At 39.8% G+C, this 24418-nt stretch overlaps 1 protein-coding gene across 1 annotated transcript in view; it reads left to right on the top strand.

The window, feature by feature from the left end:
• gabbr1a (gamma-aminobutyric acid (GABA) B receptor, 1a) overlaps positions 1–24418 on the top strand; it is a 69934-nt gene that overhangs the window by 4020 nt on the left and 41496 nt on the right. The window contains exons 3-7 of the mRNA XM_079885589.1: positions 9136–9200; positions 9326–9464; positions 10325–10510; positions 10637–10654; positions 18228–18388. Of these exons, the coding sequence (XP_079741715.1) occupies positions 9136–9200; positions 9326–9464; positions 10325–10510; positions 10637–10654; positions 18228–18388 (569 nt within the window). The remainder of the gene's footprint in view (positions 1–9135; positions 9201–9325; positions 9465–10324; positions 10511–10636; positions 10655–18227; positions 18389–24418) is intronic.

Below are 24418 nucleotides of genomic sequence, written 5' to 3'. Positions count from 1 at the left end.
ACAAAGAACAAAACAATTAATCACCAACAGGGGCATGGGACAAAGCATCCGCCACCACATTTTCTACGCCTCGGATATGTCGGATGTCAAGACTGTACGACTGCAGAAACAACGACCACCGAATAAGCCTTTGATTTGGACACTGGAGGGAGTTCAGAAAGGTCAACGGATTATGATCCGTACAGACAACAACTGGTCTGCTTGAATTCAGATAGACAGCAAAATGGATCAAAGCCCAAACAAGTGCCAGGGCCTCCTTCTCCACCACAGAGTAGTTGAGTTGGTAAGTGGTAAATTTCCGCGAGAAATAACTTACAGGATGTACCACGCCTACTGAGTCAGACTGCTGTAAAAGAGCTCCCGCCCCCACCTGACTAGCATCCACCTGCAGGGAAAACGGCTTGTCAAAGCCAGGTGCAGCCAGCACAGGTGAAGAACATAGCAAGGCTTTTACATTTTCAAATGCAGCTGCACAATGGGAAGACCAGACAAACTTTACCTGCCCTTTCAATAGGTCGGTAAGGGGAGCTACCACGGTAGAAAAATTACGACAAAAAGAGCGATAGTAGCCCATTAAACCCAAAAACCTCATCAGTTCTTTTTTAGTGACAGGTACAGGAAATTTTTGAATGGCCTGAACTTTTGCATGTACAGGTCGAATCTCCCCATTTCCTACCACTTTCCCAAGGTAGAGCACGGTATCCCGAGCAAACTCACATTTTGCCAGGTTAACAGTGAGCTTAGCCTCCGACAACCGCCTCAACACCGCACGAACTCGTTTAATATGAGTGTCCCAGCTATCACTAAAAACAACGAGATCGTCCAAATAGACTGCACAACCATCCAGTCCTGAAATTACCCGGTTCATAAGACGCTGAAACGTCGCAGGGGCATTTCTTAAACCAAAACTCATAACCTTGTAGGAGTATAAACCCGTGGGAGTAACGAATGAGGAAATATCCTGAGCCCACTTACTTAAAGGCACTTGCCAGTAACCCTTAAGCAAGTCAAACTTGCTCACAAATCTGGCCGAGCCCACCTGATCCACACAGTCCTCAACCCGAGGAAGTGGAAAACAATCGGGTTTAGTCAAACTATTGACTTTCCGGAAATCCGTGCAAAACCTCACTGACCCATCAACTTTCCTAACAAGAAGACAAGGGGATGCCCAATCTGAAAATGACTGTACCGCAATATCATTTTCCTGCATGTAGTTTATTTCTGCCTCCATAAGCTCACGTTTATCTGGGGAGACACGATAAAAACGTTGCTTAATGGGTTTCGCCTCCCCAACGTCAATGTCATGCTCTATCCAATCTGTACGTGAGGGGGTATCTCCAAACAAATCAGGAAAATTCTGCAATAGTGAAACTAATTCTGCACGTTGAACTGGAGGTAAATGAGCAAGACCGGAGCTTAGTCTCTTCCAGGACTCAGAGTTATTTAACCGACCGCGCAACCTACCCTCATCAGGCTCAATATTCTCCTCACCCTCACCCCCACCCACCAAGTTAGAGCTACCACGAAAAATTGATCCCACTGAAAGAATGGAATGAACCGGATCTAAATCCAGTAAATGAGTCTCGCCAATTTGATTTTCATAAAAAGGTTTCAACAGATTTACATGACACAATTTAGTGGATTTTCTCCGCCCTGGGGTACCGATCACATAATTCTCTTCACTCACTTTCCGCTGCACCACGTACGGACCATCGAATTTAGCTTTGAACGGAGAGCACACCAAAGGACGCAAAACCAAAACTTGATCTCCGGGCTCAAAAACACGACGCTCAACGGTGCGATCAAATAAGCGTTTCATAATTTTTTGTTGTTTTTCCAATTTCACTTTAGCCAACTCTCGTGCTTGAACCAATCGTTGTTTAAACCCGTAAACATAAGCCTCTAGATTTTTGGGAGAATCGGATATCTTAACCGGATTTTGGAGCACTGCCAAAAGTCCACGAACCTTATGACCAAACACAAGGTCATTGGGACTAAAGCCAGTGCTCTCCTGTACAACCTCTCGTGACGCCAGCATCAACCAGGGTAATCCCTCTTCCCAGTCTCGATCCAACTGCACACAATACGACCGAAGAAGAGACTTTAAAGTCTGATGGAACCTCTCCAGTGCGCCTTGGCTTTGAGCATGGTATGCAGTCGCAAGGTGATGTTTTACATGCAGCTGTTTTAAAACCTGCTGAAACAAATGGGAAGTAAGATTAGTTCCCTGATCACTCTGAATAACCCTAGGAACACCAAAGATAGACATAAACTGAGATAACGCCTTTACGATTGAGCGGGAAGTGATCGTACGCAGTGGGTAAGCAGCAGGAAAACGTGTATTCAAACACATTATAGTCAACAAGTATTTACTACCTGACTTGGAAGATGGCAACGGGCCCACACAGTCCACGATAAGATGCTCAAAAGGGTCACCCATTGCCGGAATAGGGTGTAATGGAGCCAGTTTTAGTTTCTGATTAGGTTTACCGGTCAACTGGCAAGTGTGACACTGTTTTATATAAGATGAAATGTCGCTTTTTGCTCAAGGCCAAAAAAAAATACCTCAACACACGATCATAGGTCTTTCGTACTCCAGAATGACCAGACAAATCATGAGCAACTTCCAACAATGCCATTCGAAATTTTGTGGGAACCACTACTTGAATAATAGGGTCCCCAACAAAATCGTCCCCATGAGGAACCCACTTTCGCAATAACATACCATCTTGTATGAAATAACCTTGAGCGATGTTAGACACATGATCGTCTCGAACAGCACGGTTAAACAGCTCAGCCAAGGATAAATCCGAACGTTGCTCTTCTCCCATCTCCTCTGCAGACACAGGAAAGGACACAGCAGATAAAACAGGCATAGACAGAGAACTACACAGTTGATTCAACATCATTTTTGGGTTATCAACTACTTCCTTCGTCGTGCTTCGAGTCATTGCACGAGTTGTTACACCCACCGGATCTACATGTGCAGGGATCTGTGGAAACACATCATTGGATGAAACTATTGGTGATACAGGACCATCCGGCCACACACGCCCGCCTGCTAACTCATTCCCCAAAATAAGATGAACGCCTTCGACCGGCAAAGCAGGACGCAATCCCAAAACAATATCACCATTCACCAAACTCGATGACAGTTTCACCCTATGAAGAGGAACGGTTAGTATACTCATACCCATCCCTCGGACTAACATGCTGTCACCCGTGTCAGACCGCGAAGAAAAAGGCAAAATAGACTCTAAAATGAATGAATCCATGGCCCCCGTGTCCCGCAAGATCTTGACCGGAACTTCCTCATTACTGCCCACAAGAGACACATAACCTTCTGTAAGGAAAGGAGAAAATACAGATAAACAGTCAGCATCCACTTTTTCCTTTACACACGTCTCAACGGTATTAGAAGCTAAAGCCACAAAAGCAGCTGGTTTAGGAACCTTAACGTCACGTTTAGCCTTCTCCTCAAGTAAAGGACAATCAGCTTTCCAGTGCCCTTTTTCACAACAATAATTACATGTCCTATGAGGGTCAAACTTCCAAGTAGGAAGGTAACTAGACCTAGGAGAAAAACTATTTAGAGATGTACTAGATCGAACCATATTACCATCTCCCCGCGAGCGCCCGTCAACAAAGCTACTTCTGTGAGAGAGTACATACCAATGCTGCCGCTTCCTCCGGTGAACTAACTTTACGCTCATTAATGTAAGTGGCGATTATATCCGGGACAGAAACTTTAAATTGTTCCAATATCATCAGTTGAACCAACTCATCAAAAGATGTAATATCAAGCGCAGTATACCAACGAGTAAAGTATTTTCTCAAATCCTGCACAAACTCCAAATGAGACTGTTTTTGTTCCCTCTTACATGCCCTGAACTGCTGACGATATGCTTCAGGCACACATTCATACGCCTTTAACACCGCTGATTTAATTTGATCATAATCCTGACAATCTTCCTTACTCAACGCGGAAAAAACTAACTGAGCTTTTCCGGTCAACACACACACTGCAACAATAACACTCGATTTTCTTCTGACCAGTCCTGTAGCTCAGCAATACGCTCAAAGAGAGTGAAAAATATATCAGGATCCTCTTCGTTGAATTTAGGAACAAATTTCAAATTTGAATTCACTGCAAATGTAACTCGATCTTCCCTACCTTCCTTCATAAGTCTTAACTTTAAAACTTCAACCTCAATTTTCGCCTTCTCTAACTCCATCCTATCATATTCAGAATGTTGTTTTAATCTTTCATGTTCCATTTGCAACAGCAACAATTCTTTTTGCTGCTCAAACGTCAATACAGATGGTGAATCGGACTGCATTTGTGCCGACACAATCAAATCTTTATCCATACTCAGAATGTCCCTTTCACACAATTTTAACTTCAACTCAGCTTTAATACTTTCCTTGCGTTTTTTATCAACAATATCTATTTCATAATGGTCAGCAATTCTTAACAGCTGTTCCTTCGTACATTTTCCTAACAATGTATACGAAGGAGATTCTATAAATGCATTAATATCCGCCATCAGAAAAACAAACAGACCAATAAGAAAGCCAGAAGTGCAATCAAATACTCGGAGCATTCCCCACTATCTTTCCTCGGAGAGAAAAAAAAAACACCTATCTATCCTTATTCCTGGTCTTCATGTGGTTACAGGCGGGGGGTATTTATGCACTAAAACCCAGTGGGTGAAAAATGCTACCGGTCAGACCAGCGACACTTTCAACACCCTGGATGTGCTCCCGAGTCAACTGCTACTACCCGCTTTCTCCGCAACACTATCAAAACAAACAAACAAAAACAAAACAAAAAATAACCAACATGTCTCAAAGGAAACATGCTGCTATACCTCACAGGGGAAAACTCCAAACTATAAGAACCATATTGCACTGTCAACTTACCAGTCGATGAGCTTCCACGCAACAACCAAACGCTGCTCACAACCAAACAATCTTCCACACGTGTGTCCCGTTACGCGCAAATGATGTCACAAATTCAAATGAGATTTTCTCTCCCAAACGCTATAACCATTGATTACACCAAATTCCGAAAGACGCTAGCACGAACAAATACCAAACGGACGAGCCCCCATTTGTTACGACCTGTGGCTCCAAAAGGCCGCAACAAAGGAAAGGGACACACAGAGCTGTTACTTTTAACACAAAATTTATTAACAAAAGAAGAACTGAAACTAAACCAAACATGTGTAAATATGGCATCAGTCAGATCAGTGGTGTAAAGTACAGTGTATGCATGAAATGGGATGAAACGTAATGCAGTGTAAGCTAATGTGATGTATGTCTCCAGAAGTCACAACAACAAAACCCATAAAAGCAAAACAAAATAAACATGGAGCCCCGATGAGCAAGCAAGGGCTTCTTTTAAAGGACAGACTGATTAGAGCATCCAGGTGGAACCCCTCAGGAAATCAACGGGGCGTTTCATACTGGATCGTCAATGTTTCAGCTAGTCGTTAAGTGTGTCCCTGGCATTAGAAAAAGCAGTTTTACATACATTCTTAAACATCTTCTAAATATCTATATGACATCTAACAGGAAACGTCCTGGAGACGTATTGCAGATGAGCAAACACTCTTGCAGATGTAAATGCAGACATCAAATAGACGTCTCCGAGATGTACTTGTCCTATCAGGGGTGTTGTTGCAAAGTGCCGGACGAGCAGGAAATGACAATGTAACTGAGACATGTTTCGAAACCGGAGGAGACGACGGAGCAAAATAAAGGCATGAATTCCAGCCTCCTATGTTTCTGCTGCTGCCTCAGAAGACACAGGAGTCCAGTCTAGGGTGACCACCCGTCCCACTTGGCATTGTACCGCACAGCATTTTCACCCCTTGTCCCGCACGTCACATATTGAGAAAATATCCCGCATTTTCATCAGTCTATTGGTTTTTTAATTATCATATTAAGAAAACGTGCATGTGTTCTTTTGCCTTTCTATTTATTCTTTTTGTGGCGTAGTTTTTCACCTATAGGCTATTTAACAGAGCTTCGTCAGAAGTACAAATACAACAGCCGTTTAAATCCTATCCAATGGTTGAAAAGAAAGAGTAAACACGGTCACTAGTAGGTTGTGACGGCTGTCAATCAAAATGTGGACCGGTGATTCGTTCCATGTGTTCCCTGTCAGAAAACAAATGGATAATTCGGTCAGTTAAAATTTTAATTTAAAAGAAAATGTATCAACTTGTTGCCTGCTGTGGTTGTTTTAATTCACATCTTTTCTAAAAATATGAGTTTTTGGTTTAATATATTCTTAATATACACTCACCTAAAGGATTATTAGGAACACTATACTAATACTGTGTTTGACCCCCTTTCGCCTTCAGAACTGCCTTAATTCTACGTGGCATTGATTCAACAAGGTGCTGAAAGCATTCTTTAGAAATGTTGGCCCATATTGATAGGATAGCATCTTGCAGTTGATGGAGATTTGTGGGATGCACATCCAGGGCACGAAGCTCCCGTTCCACCACATCCCAAAGATGCTCTATTGGGTTGAGATCTGGTGACTGTGGGGGCCATTTTAGTACAGTGAACTCATTGTCATGTTCAAGAAACCAATTTGAAATGATTCGAGCTTTGTGACATGGTGCATTATCCTGCTGGAAGTAGCCATCAGAGGATGGGTACATGGTGGTCATAAAGGGATGGACATGGTCAGAAACAATGCTCAGGTAGGCCGTGGCATTTAAACGATGCCCAATTGGCACTAAGGGGCCTAAAGTGTGCCAAGAAAACATCCCCCACACCATTACACCACCACCACCAGCCTGCACAGTGGTAACAAGGCATGATGGATCCATGTTCTCATTCTGTTTACGCCAAATTCTGACTCTACCATCTGAATGTCTCAACAGAAATCGAGACTCATCAGACCAGGCAACATTTTTCCAGTCTTCAACTGTCCAATTTTGGTGAGCTCGTGCAAATTGTAGCCTCTTTTTCCTATTTGTAGTGGAGATGAGTGGTACCTGGTGGGGTCTTCTGCTGTTGTAGCCCATCCACCTCAAGGTTGTGCGTGTTGTGGCTTCACAAATGCTTTGCTGCATACCTCGGTTGTAACGAGTGGTTATTTCAGTCAAAGTTGCTCTTCTATCAGCTTGAATCAGTCGGCCCATTCTCCTCTGACCTCTAGCATTAACAAGGCATTTTCGCCCACAGGACTGCCGCATACTGGATGTTTTTCCCTTTTCACACCATTCTTTGTAAACCCTAGAAATGGTTGTGCGTGAAAATCCCAGTAACTGAGCAGATTGTGAAATACTCAGACCGGCCCGTCTGGCACCAACAACTATGCCACGCTCAAAATTGCTTAAATCACCTTTCTTTCCCATTCTGACATTCAGTTTGGAGTTCAGGAGATTGTCTTGACCAGGACCACACCCCTAAATGCATTGAAGCAACTGTCATGTGATTGGTTGATTAGATAATTGCATTAATGAGAAATTGAACAGGTGTTCCTAATAATCCTTTAGGTGAGTGTATAAGACTGTCAATTATCTAATTTCATGTTGTTTTATATTTTATTTGTTCATTGTTTATTTTGTTGGATTTTAGTTGGACTTGGTCAGAACTGTTTCAAAAATAGTTATCTGCATGATGCCTGCTGCCTTTGGGCTCAGTGATGTTACATTTAAATTACATGTTATAGGCAGAATACAAATGTTTTTATTAAGTTAGATAGACATTATATAACAGTTTCAGGTTATGTTTTAGTTTTGGTAACATGTCCCACATTGTCCCACACAAACTTATAATCGTCCCACATTTGGTTTGTTTGATGGTGGTCACCCTAGTCCAGTCTGCGGCTACACATTTCCATGTTGTAAAATGTTGGACATGAGACAACATCTCTATTGCGAACCCCTCTGTGTTGTGGTTTTTGTTGTTGTTTTTGGCGTATGCCTATGCCTACGCAACGCCATTGCCATAGAAACCAATGTAGATATTCCGGATAACGTAAGAGCAGCATGGACACACAAATCGGATCTGAACTTTGCGATACAGTGTGGACATCAATAATTTCAAATCGGATTCCAATAGGATACACAAATAATCGGATTTGACTGACAGTCTGAACATAGTCTTTCAGTCTGTGCATTAGTGGTGCATTGGGGATTATCAGTGATCCTTTCTGCAGGTTACATAGCTGCGCCATCAAGTCTTTATAAATGAGTGAGTCAATAAATCATTGATTAAAACTATTAGTTTAACAATACTGATTCATTCAGGAATGAATCAAGCGACTGATGTTATGAGTGAGTCATTGAATCATTCATTCAATTGATTAGTTTTTGTTCCACACCAATTCATTCAGTTCTGTCATGACAACTCTCAGAGAGATTGCCATGGTAATTATAACGGATATGGTAATGTATTTGGGCTTTTCGGAATGGATCTGCTACGCTAAGATGGGGATGATTAGGAGACCATCATGATGGACAGAGGCCACTGAGCAAATTTGGTCAGGATGCCGGGGTTACACCCCTAGTCTTTTTGAAGGACATCCTGGGATTTTTTATGACCACGGAAAGTCAGGACCTCGGTTTAAAGACACACTATGTAGTTTCCGTTTTTCTCAAACAGCGACCCCTAGACTCCTCCACAGCGACCCTGTGGAGTACTTGTATTTAACTTTACTGCCGTAAATACCACTCACGCAGAGCCGTCTCTGCACTCTTCCGACCGCGCTTTCTTCGTTTTCTTGCTAGTGTCTTCCATAGAGGCTGCTTCACATGTTGTTGATGTATGTGATGTCGTGCCGTAAAGCGAGTCGTGATTCTCGCGAGATTTGGTGGGGCGCCACCTCTTAAACCTGCATTGCTGGTTTTGCCAGCGGCGTCCCAGTTTTGGGTTACAGAGTGATATGGCTACTGGCACTTTTTTAAGTGCTAAACATCTTAAGTATTATCCAAAGGGTATGAGCACTGTATTTTGATAGACACAGTACCATTAAAATCCTTATAAGCCAACAGTGCATTGCAGTCTTGCAAGGGGACACAAATCTAATATATCAGATTTAAATTTACCAGTAACATGTCATTCCCTCTGTTCGTTTCATCCTCCCCCATCTCTCTTACTCTCTTTCAGGATGTGCAATCATTCGTCCCCCCAGAGACGGAGGGATACGCTACAGAGGACTGACTCAGGAACAGGTAAAAGTCTATGGCAGCACATTAAACTGGCAGCCATAAACATCAATGTCAGTCCTGATGGGACTTTGAACCTTAGCAACATCTAATTCAATCTACAAAACGTCTCTCTTTCTTTCTCTCTGTAGATCCGCAGTGTGCAGATCTTGCCAGTAGACTATGAGATAGAATATATCTGTAGAGGAAGCAGAATTATTGTGGGGCCCAAGGTCCGAAAGTGCCTCCCAGATGGCACCTGGACTGACATGAACCATCTCAGCAGATGCTGTAAGTGCCCTTGCTGTCCTATTCTATTGAATAATATCTATATTTATTACACAGCTCTCTGAAATACTGGATTCTGATTGGTCAATAATAGCATTCTGAGGTCAAAAGCTTTTGTATAATGAACTAAACTCTATAATTGACCCATTATTTCTCATATTGCTCCACAGTCTCTTTCTTGTCACATAACAAAATCACTGCAAATCAGTATGTCCATTTGTTAATTTATTTAGTAAGTATACATGTAGGATACTAATGGTTTTCTAATTTAATATGTTTAAAATGTAATTTATTACTTTGAAAGAAAAAAATGAATTTTCACCAGCCATAATGATCCTTCAAAAATCATTCTCATATGCTGATTTGATGCTAAATATTTCAAAATGTCTTCCTCTTTCAATGTTGAAAAAACATTTTACTGCTTAATATTTTTGTGGAAACCATGACACACTGCCATTCAAAAGTTTAAGGTAAGTAAGAAAAATATGACATTTAAAAGTGACAAAGGCATTTATAGTGTTTCTATTTCAAATAAATGCCGTTTTTTTAATTTTCTATTCATACCAAGAATCCTGAAAAAATGTATGATTTCCACAAAAATATTAAGCAGTCAAAGCTGCAAAGTACCATTATTAAAAATGTATAACCAATATCAATTGAGCACCAAATCAGTATATTAGAATAATTTCTATGATATGTTATGCACTTAAAACAACTATAAAACAAATAGTATTTTATTTAAATGTACCGGTAATTGTCAATGTGTTGTTGTGGTAGTGGCATAACACTTTCACAACACAACACAATTACAAATGTGCTGAAAGGATGTCAGCATGTGCTAAAAGTGTTGCTAAAATTCTCAGTATTGGTTTGCCCGCGTTCCTGGATGTCTCTGGAGAACGGGAGGGCGACGCTGCAGCCCTCTGGACAACCAGTAGAGGGCACAGTTCTTCATTACAGCTGTCATGCTGGCTTCCTATTGGACGGTTTCAATATCTCTCACTGTACCAAACTGGGCAAATGGGACTCACCTAAACCACTCTGTGTCTGTGAGTATAGATATGATTTGAGTTAATTGTCAATTACACAAACTCAACTGTATGTGTTTTATTAATATGAATGATTTGTTTAACTCTGTGGCTCTTGTTTTCCCCCCTATATTTGTGCATCATCAGATGACAGTAACTATACAGGTAAGACACAAGATTATATTGTTTCAGTTCTCATATGAGAGGTCACTTTTCCAAAGACTCAAAAAAAATATTTATCACTTGATAGTCCACTTTCGTTTGCTTAAAATAAAATGAGAATGTTAATGTTAATAAGCTAGCTATATATATATATATATATATATATATATACATACAGTATCTCACAAAAGTGAGTACACCCCTCACATTTCAGCAAACATTTTAGTATATTTTCTCAAGGGACAATACTATAGAAATGAAAGTTGGAAAGTTTAGAGTAGTGAATGTGCTGCTTGTATAGCAGTATATATTTACTGTCCTCTGAAAATAACTCAATATACTATATTATTGTCAAAATATCTGGCAACAAAAGTGAGTACACCCTAAAGGCCTATTTATACTTCTGCGTCGAACTGCCGCCGTAGCTACGTCGTAGGCTGTGTGTAGCGCGCGTACCCTACGGCGTACCCTGACGTGCACCTCTCCAAAAATGTAACAACGCGTCAATTCTACGCGGACGCAAGCGCTGTGATTGGTCTGCCAGAACCCCTCCCTCGGGGTTTTACATCCCTAGGTGCGTGTCAACGCGGACAACGACGCAGAAGTATAAATTAAAACCAACACGTTGCCTACGGCGTATAGGCTCCGGCGTAGGTCCGACGCAGAAGTATAATGAGGCCTTAAGTGATAATAGCTGTACGTTGTTTAACCATGCAAAACCACATGTCCTATTCATCATTTTCATGTTTTTGTCTGCTTGCCAGACCATAGAAATGTGTGTATCTTGTATTAGAGCAGTTAAAATTTGTGCTTTGAGTACAGTTCTCTCATACTGACCATGGATGTTCAGCATGGCACCTCATGGCAAAGAACTCTCTAGGATTTGAGAATTAGAATTGTTGCTCTCCACAAAGATGGCCTAGGCTATAAGAAGATTGGTAACACCCTGCAACTGAGTTACAGTACAGGCCAGGGTCATCGAGGTTTTCCAAGACGGGTTCCACTCGTAACAGGCCTCGCAAGAGTCAGTCAAAGAAGTTTAGTCCTCGTGCTGTGCGTCAGGTGCAGAAGCTGGCTTCAAAAAACAGACGCATGAGCGCTGCCAGCATTGCTTTAGAGGCCGCAGAAGCGGAAGGTCAGCTTGTCAGTGCTCAGACCATACGCCGCACACTGCAACGAGTCGGTTTGCATGGCCGTCGTCCCAGAAGGACGCCTCTTCTGAAGCTGGCTCACAAGAAAGCCCGCAAACAGTTTTCTGAACGCAACCTGTCCAAGAGCATGAATCACTGGAACCATGTCCTGTGGTCTGATGAAACTTGTTTGGCTCAGATGGTGTCCAGCATGTGTGGCGACGCCCTGGTAAGGAGTACCAAGAACATTGTGTCTTGCCTACAGTCGAGCATGGTGGTGGTAGCATCATGGTCTTGGGCTGCATGAGTGCTGCTGGTTCTGGGGAGCTGCGCTTCATTGAGGGAAACATGGATTCCAACATGTACTGTGACGTTCTGAAGCAGAACATGATGCCCTCCCTTCAGAAACTGGGCCGAACGGCATGATAACGACCCCAAACACACCGCCAAGATGACAACTGCCTTGCTGAGGAAGCTGAAGGTGAAGGTGATGGTAGTGGCCAAGTATGCCTCCAGACCTGAACCCTATTGAGCACCTGTGGGGCGTCCTCAAGCGAAAGGTGGAGAAGTGCCATGTGTCTAACATCTGGCACCTCCATGATGTCATTATGGAGGAGTGGAAGAGGATCCCAGCAACAACCTGTGCAGCTCTGGTGAACTCCATGCCCAGGAGGATGAATGCAGTGCTAGATAACAATGGTGCTCACACAAAATATTGACACTTTGAACACAGTTTTGACATGTCCACTTAGGGTGTACTCACTTTTGTTGCCAGCTATTTTGACAATAATAGCTGTGTGTTGAGTTATTTTTAGAGGACAGTAATTATATACTGCTATACAAGCAGCACATTAACTACTCTAAAATATATCCTACATTAATTTCTATAGTATTGTCCCTTGAGAAGATATACTAAAATATTTGCTGAAATGCGAGGGGTGTACTCACTTTTGTGAGATACTGTGTGTATATATATATATATATATATATATATATATATATATACAAATTCTCATTGAGTGAAAATCTAAAGTGTAATGCTTTATTCACCCACAAGAGGGCTGTATTTTACCATCAGTCGTGTGAAATCCACAATGCATCATAATAATCTCCATTATTATATTACTATTTGTGTATATGTGTAAAAAACATGCTTTGCTTTATAAATGTGTCTAGTTTTACCATCCAGAACATTTTTGTTTCTATGATTATGGCTACATTAAATATTTTATGAGAGAACTGTTGTTTTATGTGGATGTACTTTATGATCCTATTTATTTATAATTTTCAGATAAAAATATATGAATATATGAATATCACCATTTCTTTCTTTTTCTTTTTTTTATACCATTTTTAAATGCCTCTGGATCGTCACTAGTTCTTTTCAACTGGTTATACAGTATAACAAAGAGAGTTTTAACCCTCTGGTGCTCTTTGGTCACGTTTGGCTGAAAATTTTACTTTTTATTTATTTATAATTTTTTACTTCGTCGGATTGACACTTGGTATCTTTTGTGGCATTTGCTATGTGAACACACGCACAATTGTGGACTTGATTCGAAAAGGTAAAATGGTCCTAAAAAGTAGTCACACATAGAGTCGCACTCAAAAGTTACCGCCCTAGAAATGAATGGGGGGCGGCGGGGGCTTTTTTGGGGCACAATCTACCAATCAGCCATGATGCAGGAAAAAATCACACAGCAATGAAGGGGTTAATAAAAAAAAGAAAAGAAAATCAAATTGTATGGATTAATTAATTAATTATATTGTATTGTAAAATTGGTCAAAAAGTAGAAAAGGGATCTGCACTTAGGGCAAAGGCTCTCCAACTGTTAATTTATTATACTTCAACAGAGGCCACAAAAATATGGGCAAAAAGGTGCTATAAAGTGTAAAATGTTTTCGAGTTCTACGCTTCATCAGGCCATATAATTGCAGATACACACCTGCGTCCATTTAAAGTGGACATTATTGTTTGTGTGGTAAATTGTGTGAGCTTATTTCGTCCATTTGATTGAAAGACCTGAAAAAACCCATACATTTACATAGACCCCTCCCTCCAAGAAATCAGGACAGAAGTGGTTGAAAGTGGACAAAAAAGATGGATTAAAACATCAGGTGTAAACGGGAATGTTTCTTCCTCATCTACTTTTGATCCGATTGACCGAAAGCCATCTTAATACCAAGTGTAAAAAGGGCATTTGATTGGTCAAAGATCTGTGTAGTCCAGGATGTCATCAATATTTTTTCTCTTTTCCCAGGAGAGAAAAAGTGTACATTTTAGATAAAGCTATATCTCAATATATATATCTAAACTTCACGTTTAGTACACTAACATATACAGTGGATGACTTTAAAGATAGCACACATGATCTAAATGATACAAATTCATTTTGACAACATAGGGTCTTGAAAAAGACAAATATTCAATGTACTGTATATATGACAAACATTCTATTTATATGAGGACATATAAGTTTCATGCATAATAATAATAAAGAATAAGAAAAATGCTGTTTAAAATAGTTTTAGATGCAACTACCAGACTATAGAATCTCATTATAATTCTTCAGGCTGCCAGAATATCTCAGCATTAATACAAGTGCCCCTGCAAGCAAGACTGTAGCACCCTCTCATTCATCCATCCCTCCCTTTAATTGCCTTCCATTCCTCTCAATCCCTCTGTCCATTCTTTCATTTCCCCTTGTTTCTTTCAGCTCTGCTGAGTTAGACTATCAAGCCACGCAAATGCGCTTCTCTCTCTCTCTCTCTCTCTCTCTCTCTCTCTCTCTCTCTCTCTCTCTCTCTCTCTCTCTCTCTCTCTATCTCTCCTCCCTCTGTAAACTCACAGCGAGAGATCACCGCCTACTTAGTGCACTCTCAGCAGGCTGAAGATTAACACTTGGTCAAGTGTGTAGATATGTGTGTATTTCTGCCTGTGTCTATATGAATGTATATGAGGTTAGGTGTGTATCTCAGCAAAGTGTGTGTGCATAAATTCAAGCCTGTGCCTGTGTATGGGGTGGTGATTACATTGCTCTTACCGTGCTTGTTGAAGGATAATTCAGCATAAAGGTGACCTTTTGTTTGCCAGCCCTCTATAAACTCACATACTCATAGACTAAACACGTAATACGCATGTGCACGCCGTCAGCGTTTTCACAGGTTTGCATATATTTTTTTTTTTTTTTTTTTTTTCTTTTTTTTTTTTTTCCTTCAAGGCTTGCACCTAAGTTAATAACTAATGGTCTTTGCAACGGAAGTGAATCGATCAAAACTAACTTCAGCTGGACAATAACTTTATTCTAAACTTTAATTTCCTATTATCACTGTAAAGCTGCTTTGAAGCAGTCCATATTGTTAAAAGCGCTATATAAATGAACGTGACCTTAAACCCCTCTATAAGACGCGGTTACTTTATGAACAAGAACATAAAATATCATTCTGTTTTGTGTGTAATTATTTTGTATAAATACATGTATATATTTAAGAAATAGTTTCATGTATATACTGTTTATAGATTTATACATCATTTTTTATTAAATATATACATGCATGTGTGTTTATTTATATATACAAAATAATTATACACAGTACACACACACATGTAAACACAAACTTGTATTTATTTTTTATTATATAGATCATGATTAATCATTGCACAGCACTAATATTTAGTTATCACATAAACTAAAGGGTAATTATATATCCTCACAGGTGGCTCCTCCGGCCTTTCTTTTATTAAATAACAACTAAAGATCAGGGATGAATAATTAATGACTGACATATGGAGAGAGCAGATTCAAAGGGAGCTCCAAATGTCACCGGATATATCAGGTCCTGAAGTTCACAGTGGTTCATGTCATCAATTTCAGCTCTACTCTGTTGTTTTAGAGTATTTAAAGTGAATAGAGGAATGCAGAGGACTGTGGGGGCAACAAAAGTGACATACATGCTGTATAAGGTGTCATTATGGGCAAAGTATGGATGGATGGATGGATAGATAGATTACAAAAAGCTATTCAGTCAAGAGCAGTGAGTGATTTCCTTGTCTTTTGTTGTTTGATTAACATTAAAAACACAACAGGGATATTAGGCTAATGTCACTTTAAGACACAACACATTGATTCGTTGAATACAATTATTTTGTGGTGAATTAAATACCACAGAAAAAACAAATGTAATTTCTATCTTTAAAAAAAAGAAGAAGTAAATTCTATATAAGTACCCAATTTAAGCTTGTATAAATTAAAGCGTAAATATCAACGTTATAATATTAAGTTAAACCTACTCAACTTTCTGATACTGGTGTTCCCATCATGCACTGGGGTATGAATAATTAATAAGGTTGCATTTTCACTGTTTTCCAGGGCTGAATCCGGATCGCCCTCTATACCCTCAAATAGGGCATTCTTTGAGGGGACAGCCATTTGTAGTAGTGTCCGAAACCATGGTGGACGTTATTGAGTGCACTCATTCTATCCCACATTGCACTGCAATAACGAGTGTACAACCAACGCTCAACGGCTGTCTGAATTCACTTACTGGTTTTCATTCACCTCTTCAAGTGAACCGTATTGGTGGACTAACGTAGGGAATAGTGATTGAGGGTTTAGGAGGCGATTTCGGATTCAGCCCAGCTGTATTTACACTCTTGTTATTAGGTTTAGTAAATTGCTGTTTTGTGACATCTGAAGTTCAATTTCTACTCAAAATGGCACGTTCATACTGTGAATGATCCAATGAATGTTATCGTTGTTGTGTAGGCCTATTGTGTACTGTGTATCAAGTATTGAGGTCTCTGTGTTTTTCAGTGATACCAGATTACTTATGTTGTCTACACATAGGCCTATCTATTGTATTATTCACTTAGATGTCTGCACTTTAAAAGCATGGCTTAATTCAGTGTTATGTTGTTTGAGTAAAATGTACTTGAAACAGAGTATTGCAAAGTGAACTTCAACTAGAATTTACCTGGCCAAGTTAAAGTTACTTATTTGCTTGGTTAATTTTACTGAACTTAGTTGAGTACATTTTACTTAATTCCATATGTGAAATTTACTTAAAAATATGCGTACAAAAACTTGCAGTTTAGAAAGAGTGATCGTTTTGGCCATGTTTTTTTGATCATCGTTGTTGTAACATATTGGGAAGCCATAATGTGTATCCATCGACAGAAACATACATTAGTGGAACTCTGTCTGTTTTACGCGATAGATAGATAGATAGATAGATAGATAGATAGATAGATAGATAGATAGAATGAGAAAGATAGACAGAGATAGATGGATGGATGAACGGATAGAAAAAAGAAAGAAAGAAAGATTTACATAGATAGATCAACTGTATGACTTTTGATTCTGATTCAGAAGAGAGCGTTTACTTTAACCCCGCCCCCTCTGCTTTACACCACTACAGTTCGTCTGTCAGTGGTTCAGTAACAGTTCTCTGCTGTCAGCTCTGAGTGCGGATCTCTGTGCGTTTGGTGGTCAATCTTTCCCCCTCTCCTGTCGGCGGATTAAAGGATTATGCCGCAGCACAGTTGCTATTTTTTTCTATATTTTGATCAGATGCCGGGATAATATGCTTGACAGCTTAAAACTTAATCAAGTTTTGTGAGAGGCGCGGTAAATAAAGCAACGCTAGAGGATTTGGGGAGCGCGTAATGTCGCTCAACGCCACCTGTTTTTCTCTCCTGTCGTGAACCATGAGCATTGCTGTACTACAAACACACCGTCTGTGACTGTGCAAGGGAAAGAGACAATAACTGCCCGATGGCGCATTTGTTTGTGCACAACAATGAAAGCGTGATTTCTGTAGTTCGTGCTTTTACATGTTTGGAGAGTTGGTTTATGTTGGAGCGCTTTCCGTGACAGGACATCAGTGATTTGGTGTCGGAGTCTAAACTACGGAGAAGATTCTTAAAGATTAAAAACAAAAAGTCTCGGAAGACTTTAAAATATTCTGAAGGGTCTGGAGATTCTAAAAGATTCTGAATATTAAACACGAGTCTGAAGATTCCAAAGAGTCTAAAGATTCTGAAAGATTTTAAACGTGCGCAAGACTAAACTCCAAGAACGCGTTTCAAGAGGCGTTCAATAAACGACTGACACCAACGATGAAAATATATTACTAATGTAAATATATCAACCCCAACTAGTATATCCAGCAATTTCATGTTTTGACAAGGATTAACACATGCGTGTCTAAATATTACTTTGCGCTTAAAGTGTTCAGTGCTGCTGTTTTTGCGCTCTCCACACACGGATCTGTTACTTTAAACTGGACACATCGCACGTGCTGACACTAAGTTCAAAACGTATAAATATCGAATTGGATATTGATGGCATCCACGGAGGGGATCAGGACCTTGGGGAGAGTTTGGAGAAGCTTGGCTCTCCTTTACGCACTGCTAATCTTTCTCCCCTGGCCGTGTGCGGTTGCAGGCAAGAAGAAACTGTACATCGGAGCTCTGTTTCCCATGAGTGGAGGATGGCCCGGTGGCCAAGCGTGTCTCCCCGCAGCGCAGATGGCTTTAGACCTCGTGAACAACCGGAGCGACATTCTGCCGGACTACGAGCTGGAACTCATTCATTACGATAGCATGGTAAGAACTGGTAAAAACTTTACATTTACAATGTCCATATAACATATAAGTTTTCCTGATGTTTACATATATTTAAATTAGGGCTGTCAAACGATTAATCGCGATTAATCGCATCCAAAGTAAAAGTTTGAGTTTACATAATTTATGTCTGTGTACGGAGTATAATTATTTTCTATATATAAATACACACACATGCATATATATATATATTTAAGAAAATGTGTTATTTATATATAAAATATTTATATATAATATAAATTATATATAATATAAATATATATACACAGTATATACATGCAAATATTTCTTAAATATATACATGCATGTGTGTGTATTTATATATAGAAAATAATTATACACCGTACACACACATGTATTATGTAAAAACAAACTTTTAATTTGGATGCGATTAATCGTTTGACAGCCCTAATTTAAATATTAAGTAGCCTATATGTTGTTCGGAACTTGTTCCATAGTTTTGCTCAACATTTAATCATATAATTGCATTCAAAATTGCAGTTGACATGAGTTTCTCATAGTTTGAAATAATCAGTATATATATATATATATATATATATATATATATATATATAATTTATATATGTAATTAATATATCATTTTAAAAGAATGTTGTTGTTTTTTTTGCAAATGGGTTTTGCTTTTAGATATAATTAATTTAAATGTACCTGTCCAAGCATATGTATTGGTAGATTTTTTGGTTTTGCATGACAATGAAATTGGCTTTACCACCATACACTTGCGAACATATACAATATAGCATACAAGTAAGTTACTGAATACTTTCAGAAATATTCTAATATATTTCATGTCAAAGTTAGATAAAGTCCTTATACTTCCAATCTCCCAATTTCCCAGTGTCATTTTAGCTAATTGCATTTGATTAGAAATAGTGTTTTTCAACCATGTACAATGAATGAATATTTTTTCAAGGGTTTTTGCCGAGTACTTTAGGAACTGGAAACATCATTGCCCTGAGTGTGTTAATGTATTCAAATATTTCATGTTCAAGGACTGAAACATAGATAAGTACCAGATGTTAATTTAAGATGGCATGAAATTATCAGTGTTTAGCTGGTGCTTCTTTAATATTGTGGCACTGATTGTATCTTGAGATTCAGGAGTTGGTATCGAATTGACATTGCAGTTGTTGGTACATTAATATTTCACAACTCGCTGCACTTGGCTGTTATCAACAGCCTGTAAGGCTTCAGCTACATCAAGTAATTTGGCTTCCTAAAAATACTCCCAAATTCATGCACCAAGAATGCTTATGTATGCCTTTGGCATTCCAGAGTTTTCGAAAAGAACACCCCCAAAATTGTATTCCTTAGTGCATTTTGTTTATTTATTTTTGAATAGGATTTTTTGTGCAATATGCATTAAAAGAAAATTTTTCTGACTTTTGTCAAAAGTTGGTTTCAGTTCTGTCAGCATCTGAAAGCGCATTTAAATATGTCATCAGTGCTGGTTTGTTAGCTAAAATGTCTGATAGTAAATATGTGCAAGAGTGTGTAATTGTGATGTATCTCTTATCACTGCCAATGAATACGTAGCACTTTCAGAAGTTCAAAGCGGGTTTTTAGTTTAGTTTTCTCAGAGTGGTTCTGAACACCCCATAGGTGAGGAAACGGTTAAAGAGTGTTCTAACTGGACAGAGATGTGTTGTACCATGGTTGTGATTGGTGAACCACACTCTGCATTGCAATCGCACTCAATATAGAGGAAAAATCAGGGAGAGGAGGGTTGGCATGGCAACAGCCACCAGTGAAACCACAGTTCAAACAAACTTGCATCCCTGTAGATCTCGTAAGGATAAGGAGGTTCTTCTACAGACTCTTGTGTATCTGCAGTACCTGTCTGACCGCTCACAAATGAGAGGTTCTTACAGATGAATCATAACATTCTGTAAGGTTTCAGAATAGTCATCGTCTTCCCAGTTAGTTCACTAAACCTCCTACTGGCTTAAGAATCCGCATCCACCTGCGATTCTTGAGTCGAATTTGACCCACATTGAAAAGCATTAAAAAGTCTTAGGAATTAATGATTGGGATACAATGGGTGTATTAAAGATTTTTTTTCTGAATCCAAAATGTATGATAAAAAAAAATTATATTCATTTAGTTACACATTTTGTGTGGAAAAGAGATAATTGCATTTTAAGGGCCATTTACACAACACCTTTTTTAACTAAAAAAACGACCTCTGTTTTGGCAATGTTTCATTTACACAATGCATTTTGGAGGCCTGTAAAACTTTTGAAAACAAGTTCTAAACTGCAAAGTTTTGAAAACAATACTCTCAAAACGTGAATTTGTGAAAACTGACGTCGCACGTATTGTGTTCATTGCGTAGTGTTTCTTTACAAAGTGACATCGCCACATACAGCGTTTTTAGTCACTTTCGCAGATCCATTTCAATGGGGATCGTTTTGATAACGTTGTTGTCTCTACGCGAAAAAGGATATTTTTTTCCATTTTTTGGAACATATTTGTTGTGTAAATGTACACTTAAAGGTGCAGTAAGGCCCTGTCCACCAAAGCGTTTTTTTTTCACATTCTGCTTGTTCAACGTCAACAGATGACAACAAGAAGCATAATAATGGAACACAATTATTTAAAACAAGAGCCAGAGTAAATACGTTAGTGTGTATCGATATTACATATCATAGCAAGCAAAGCGTCTAAAAAAAAAACAAACAAAAAAACGCTGCGCTGCCAAAACGCTCTCAAGTGCCCACAGCTAGGCGCTTTCAGCAGAGTGCCTAGCGTTTTCAGCCAGCTGATTTCTGAGAAACGCTTCTGAGAAAGTGGATCGGACCAAGCAGCACAACACGCTTAGCCAATCAGCACTAGGGGGCGTGTCTACTCATGATGGTGAGGAGAGAGAGTGAGCCAATCAGCAGTAGGGAGCGTGTCCACTCATGATGGGGTAGGAGAGAGAGTGAGCCAATCAACAGTAGGGGGTGTGTCCACTCATGATGGGGGAGGAGAGAGAGTGAGCCAATCAGTAGTAGGGGGTGTGTCCACTCATGATGGGAGAGGAGAGAGAGAGTGAGCCAATCAGCAGTAGGGGGGCGTGTCCACTCATGATGGTGAGGAGAGAGAGTGAGCCAATCAGCAGTAGGGGGGCGTGTCCACTCATGATGGTGAGGAGAAAGAGTGAGCCAATCACCAGTAGGGGCCTTGTCCACTCATGATGGGGGAGGAGAGAGTGTGAGCCAATCAGCAGTAAGGGGCGTGTCCACTCATGATGGGGGAGGAGAGAGAGTGAGCCAATCACCATTAGGGGGCGTGTCCACTCATGATGCTGAGGAGAGAGAGTGAGCCAATCAGTAGTAGGGGGCGTGTCCACTCATGATGGTAGAGGAGAGAGAGAGTGAGCCAATCACCAGTAGGGGCCGTGTCCACTCATGATGGGAGAGGAGAGAGAGAGTGAGCCAATCAGCAGTAGGGGGGCATGTCCACTCATGATGGTGAGGAGAGAGAGTGAGCCAATCAGCAGTAGGGGGGCGTGTCCACTCATGATGGTGAGGAGAGAGAGTGAGCCAATCACCAGTAGGGGCCGTGTCCACTCATGATGGGGGAGGAGAGAGTGTGAGCCAATCAGCAGTAAGGGGCGTGTCCACTCATGATGGGGGAGGAGAGAGAGTGAGCCAATCACCATTAGGGGGCGTGTCCACTCATGATGCTGAGGAGAGAGTGTGAGCCAATCAGCAGTAGGGGGCGTGTCCACTCATGATGGGGTAGGATAGAGAGTGAGCCAATCAGCTGTAGGGGGCGTGTCCACTCATGATGGGGGAGGAGAGAGAGTGAGCCAATCAGCAGTAGGGGGCGTGCCCACTCATGATGGTGAGGAGAGAGTGTGAGCCAATCATCACTAGGGGGCGTGTCCACTCATGATGGGGGAGGAGAGAGAGTGAGCAAGAGGGAGATTTGAAGAAAGACTGTAGAAAGAGAGATGGCTGAGAGACATTACAAAAGAGAAAAGGTCAGACGAATATCCCTGGAAAAAGAAGGGTTATGATCAGGCAAGAGCTTTAGGACCCGCGTTAATATTAGAAAAGCTTTCCAGCGCTGGAGAGACCGAAGCAGGAAGGCCTGAAAATGGATGCAGAGGTTGAGTTGTTTCTGATCTATACTTGTGTAGCATTGCCATGTTTCACAGAGTTTCAAGATATGCTGTTGTTGTAATGTTAGCTATAGGGACAGGGTAGTTTTGAGTGTCATTGTTTGTCTGGAGCTGCTGTGCTGCTGGTGGCTAAAAACAAACTCTTGCTTGTATATACTCTTGTGTACACTGCATGTTCATTTACTGATCCTCCTTGTTGTTCGTTCGTCCGTCCGTCATCTTCGCTGTATTTTACATAAAGCATTATTTTGCTTTGCTTCAGCTATGATAAAGAGACATCCACTCTTGCATGGTATGTTTGTACATTTGGGGGGCGGAGCAATGAGTGGAGGTGTGTGTTTCTTTGGGTTGATTTCAAATATCAGCAGTGTTCAACAGTGATTCTCACAAATCGCTTACTGCACCTTTAAGGGCCTTTGTAAATATAAAATATTTTTGGGTCAAATTTAAAAGATCATCATTTTTTCTTTAAATATGGGTTCATATATAAAGAAAAGATGGAGCCCTTTTTAAAAGAAATAAATTAAATAATTTTGTAAAAACGGTCACAAAACCTTTTATTTTTTATCTTTAAATGACATGTAATGATTGTATTAAAAAAAAGGTGTTTTTTTACCAACACAAAAAAAAAGACCGGAACAATAGAAAGACAATAGAAAGGTTAAATTTCTCATACTTCAAAATAGCTGTAGTCGTCATATTACATAGGCCTATAATCCTTTAGCTAATACTTTTATCCAAAGTGACTTTCAAATGAGAAAAATCGCAACCAATTTATCATACGGAGCCAGCTATATTAGCAGTACTGCAATAATCATGATTTAATTCACCTTAATTCATGATTTAATGAAAATTATGTCTATAATTCCTGATATTATTAACGGCTTTCTAGAAATGTCACCATGTGGCCCATGATGTATGAAGCCTCTGTTTTAATTTAGCATGCAGGTGAAAAAGTACAAAAACGCAATATTCGGAATGGCAGAGTGTGACTTGGTATAAATGTCATGTGTTGGTATGCCGTGGAGATGGAAGAGCAGGTGTGAAGTGCTCAGACTTGTTGACATTTAAACCGGCAGATATTTTGAGCATTTCCTCTTGATTGGTGAGCACTTCATACCTGGATGAGATACTAATCAAAATTGCTTTTGGGTGTCAGAAATGTAATTACAAAGGGAGAAAATCTAATTTGATGTGGGTTTTGCATTTAATTATTGTTCAAAGAATCTCAGGCATGTTAGGGGCATTCGTTTAATCTCTCTCAAATAGCCAATTATCACGCAGAGCAATGTTTGCATAGAAACATGAAAGTCACCTCAAAATTCCAATTTCATTTGACATTTGATAAATATTTATTTCATAAATTAGTGCTATTGTAACCCCTGTCATGCTCTGGCTGCAGAACACAGATAATTTTTTTCTAATCCATTTTATTCCCCTTCCTTTTTTAAAATGGCACTTTTAGGAAATTATCCACAGGAGATTTGCGTTTTAATTAATTGAGACCGACTAGATTTGAACTTCTTACGAAGAAAATGTGAGTCATTCAAAACTTGCTGACATGATGCTACGGTGTTGTGGGTGGTTATTTGGTGGTCGCTAGGGTGCTGGGATTGGTTGCTAGGTGGTTGCTTATTGGCACAAGTCAAAAGAACCCACCGCCAAGTTTCTATGATATTTTAGATATGGCGTGGGTCCTTTCTTCAATTTTCTTAATATATATATATATATTTTTTTTTTTTACATTTTATCACCTGCCAGGCAAAAATTGTAAGTCTGATCATTTAGACAAGTAATATCAAACCTCTCCCTAATATTTTGAGGTATCATTTACTTTATATCCATAATACAAACAGCATGGAATTACACAACAAATGCAG

The sequence above is a fragment of the Squalius cephalus genome (genome assembly GCF_949319135.1).
Source record: "Squalius cephalus genome assembly, chromosome: 11".
NCBI classification, from domain to species: domain Eukaryota; kingdom Metazoa; phylum Chordata; class Actinopteri; order Cypriniformes; family Leuciscidae; genus Squalius; species Squalius cephalus.
The sequence above is the reverse complement of the archived record's forward strand: the minus strand, read 5'-3'. Positions and strand labels throughout refer to the sequence as shown.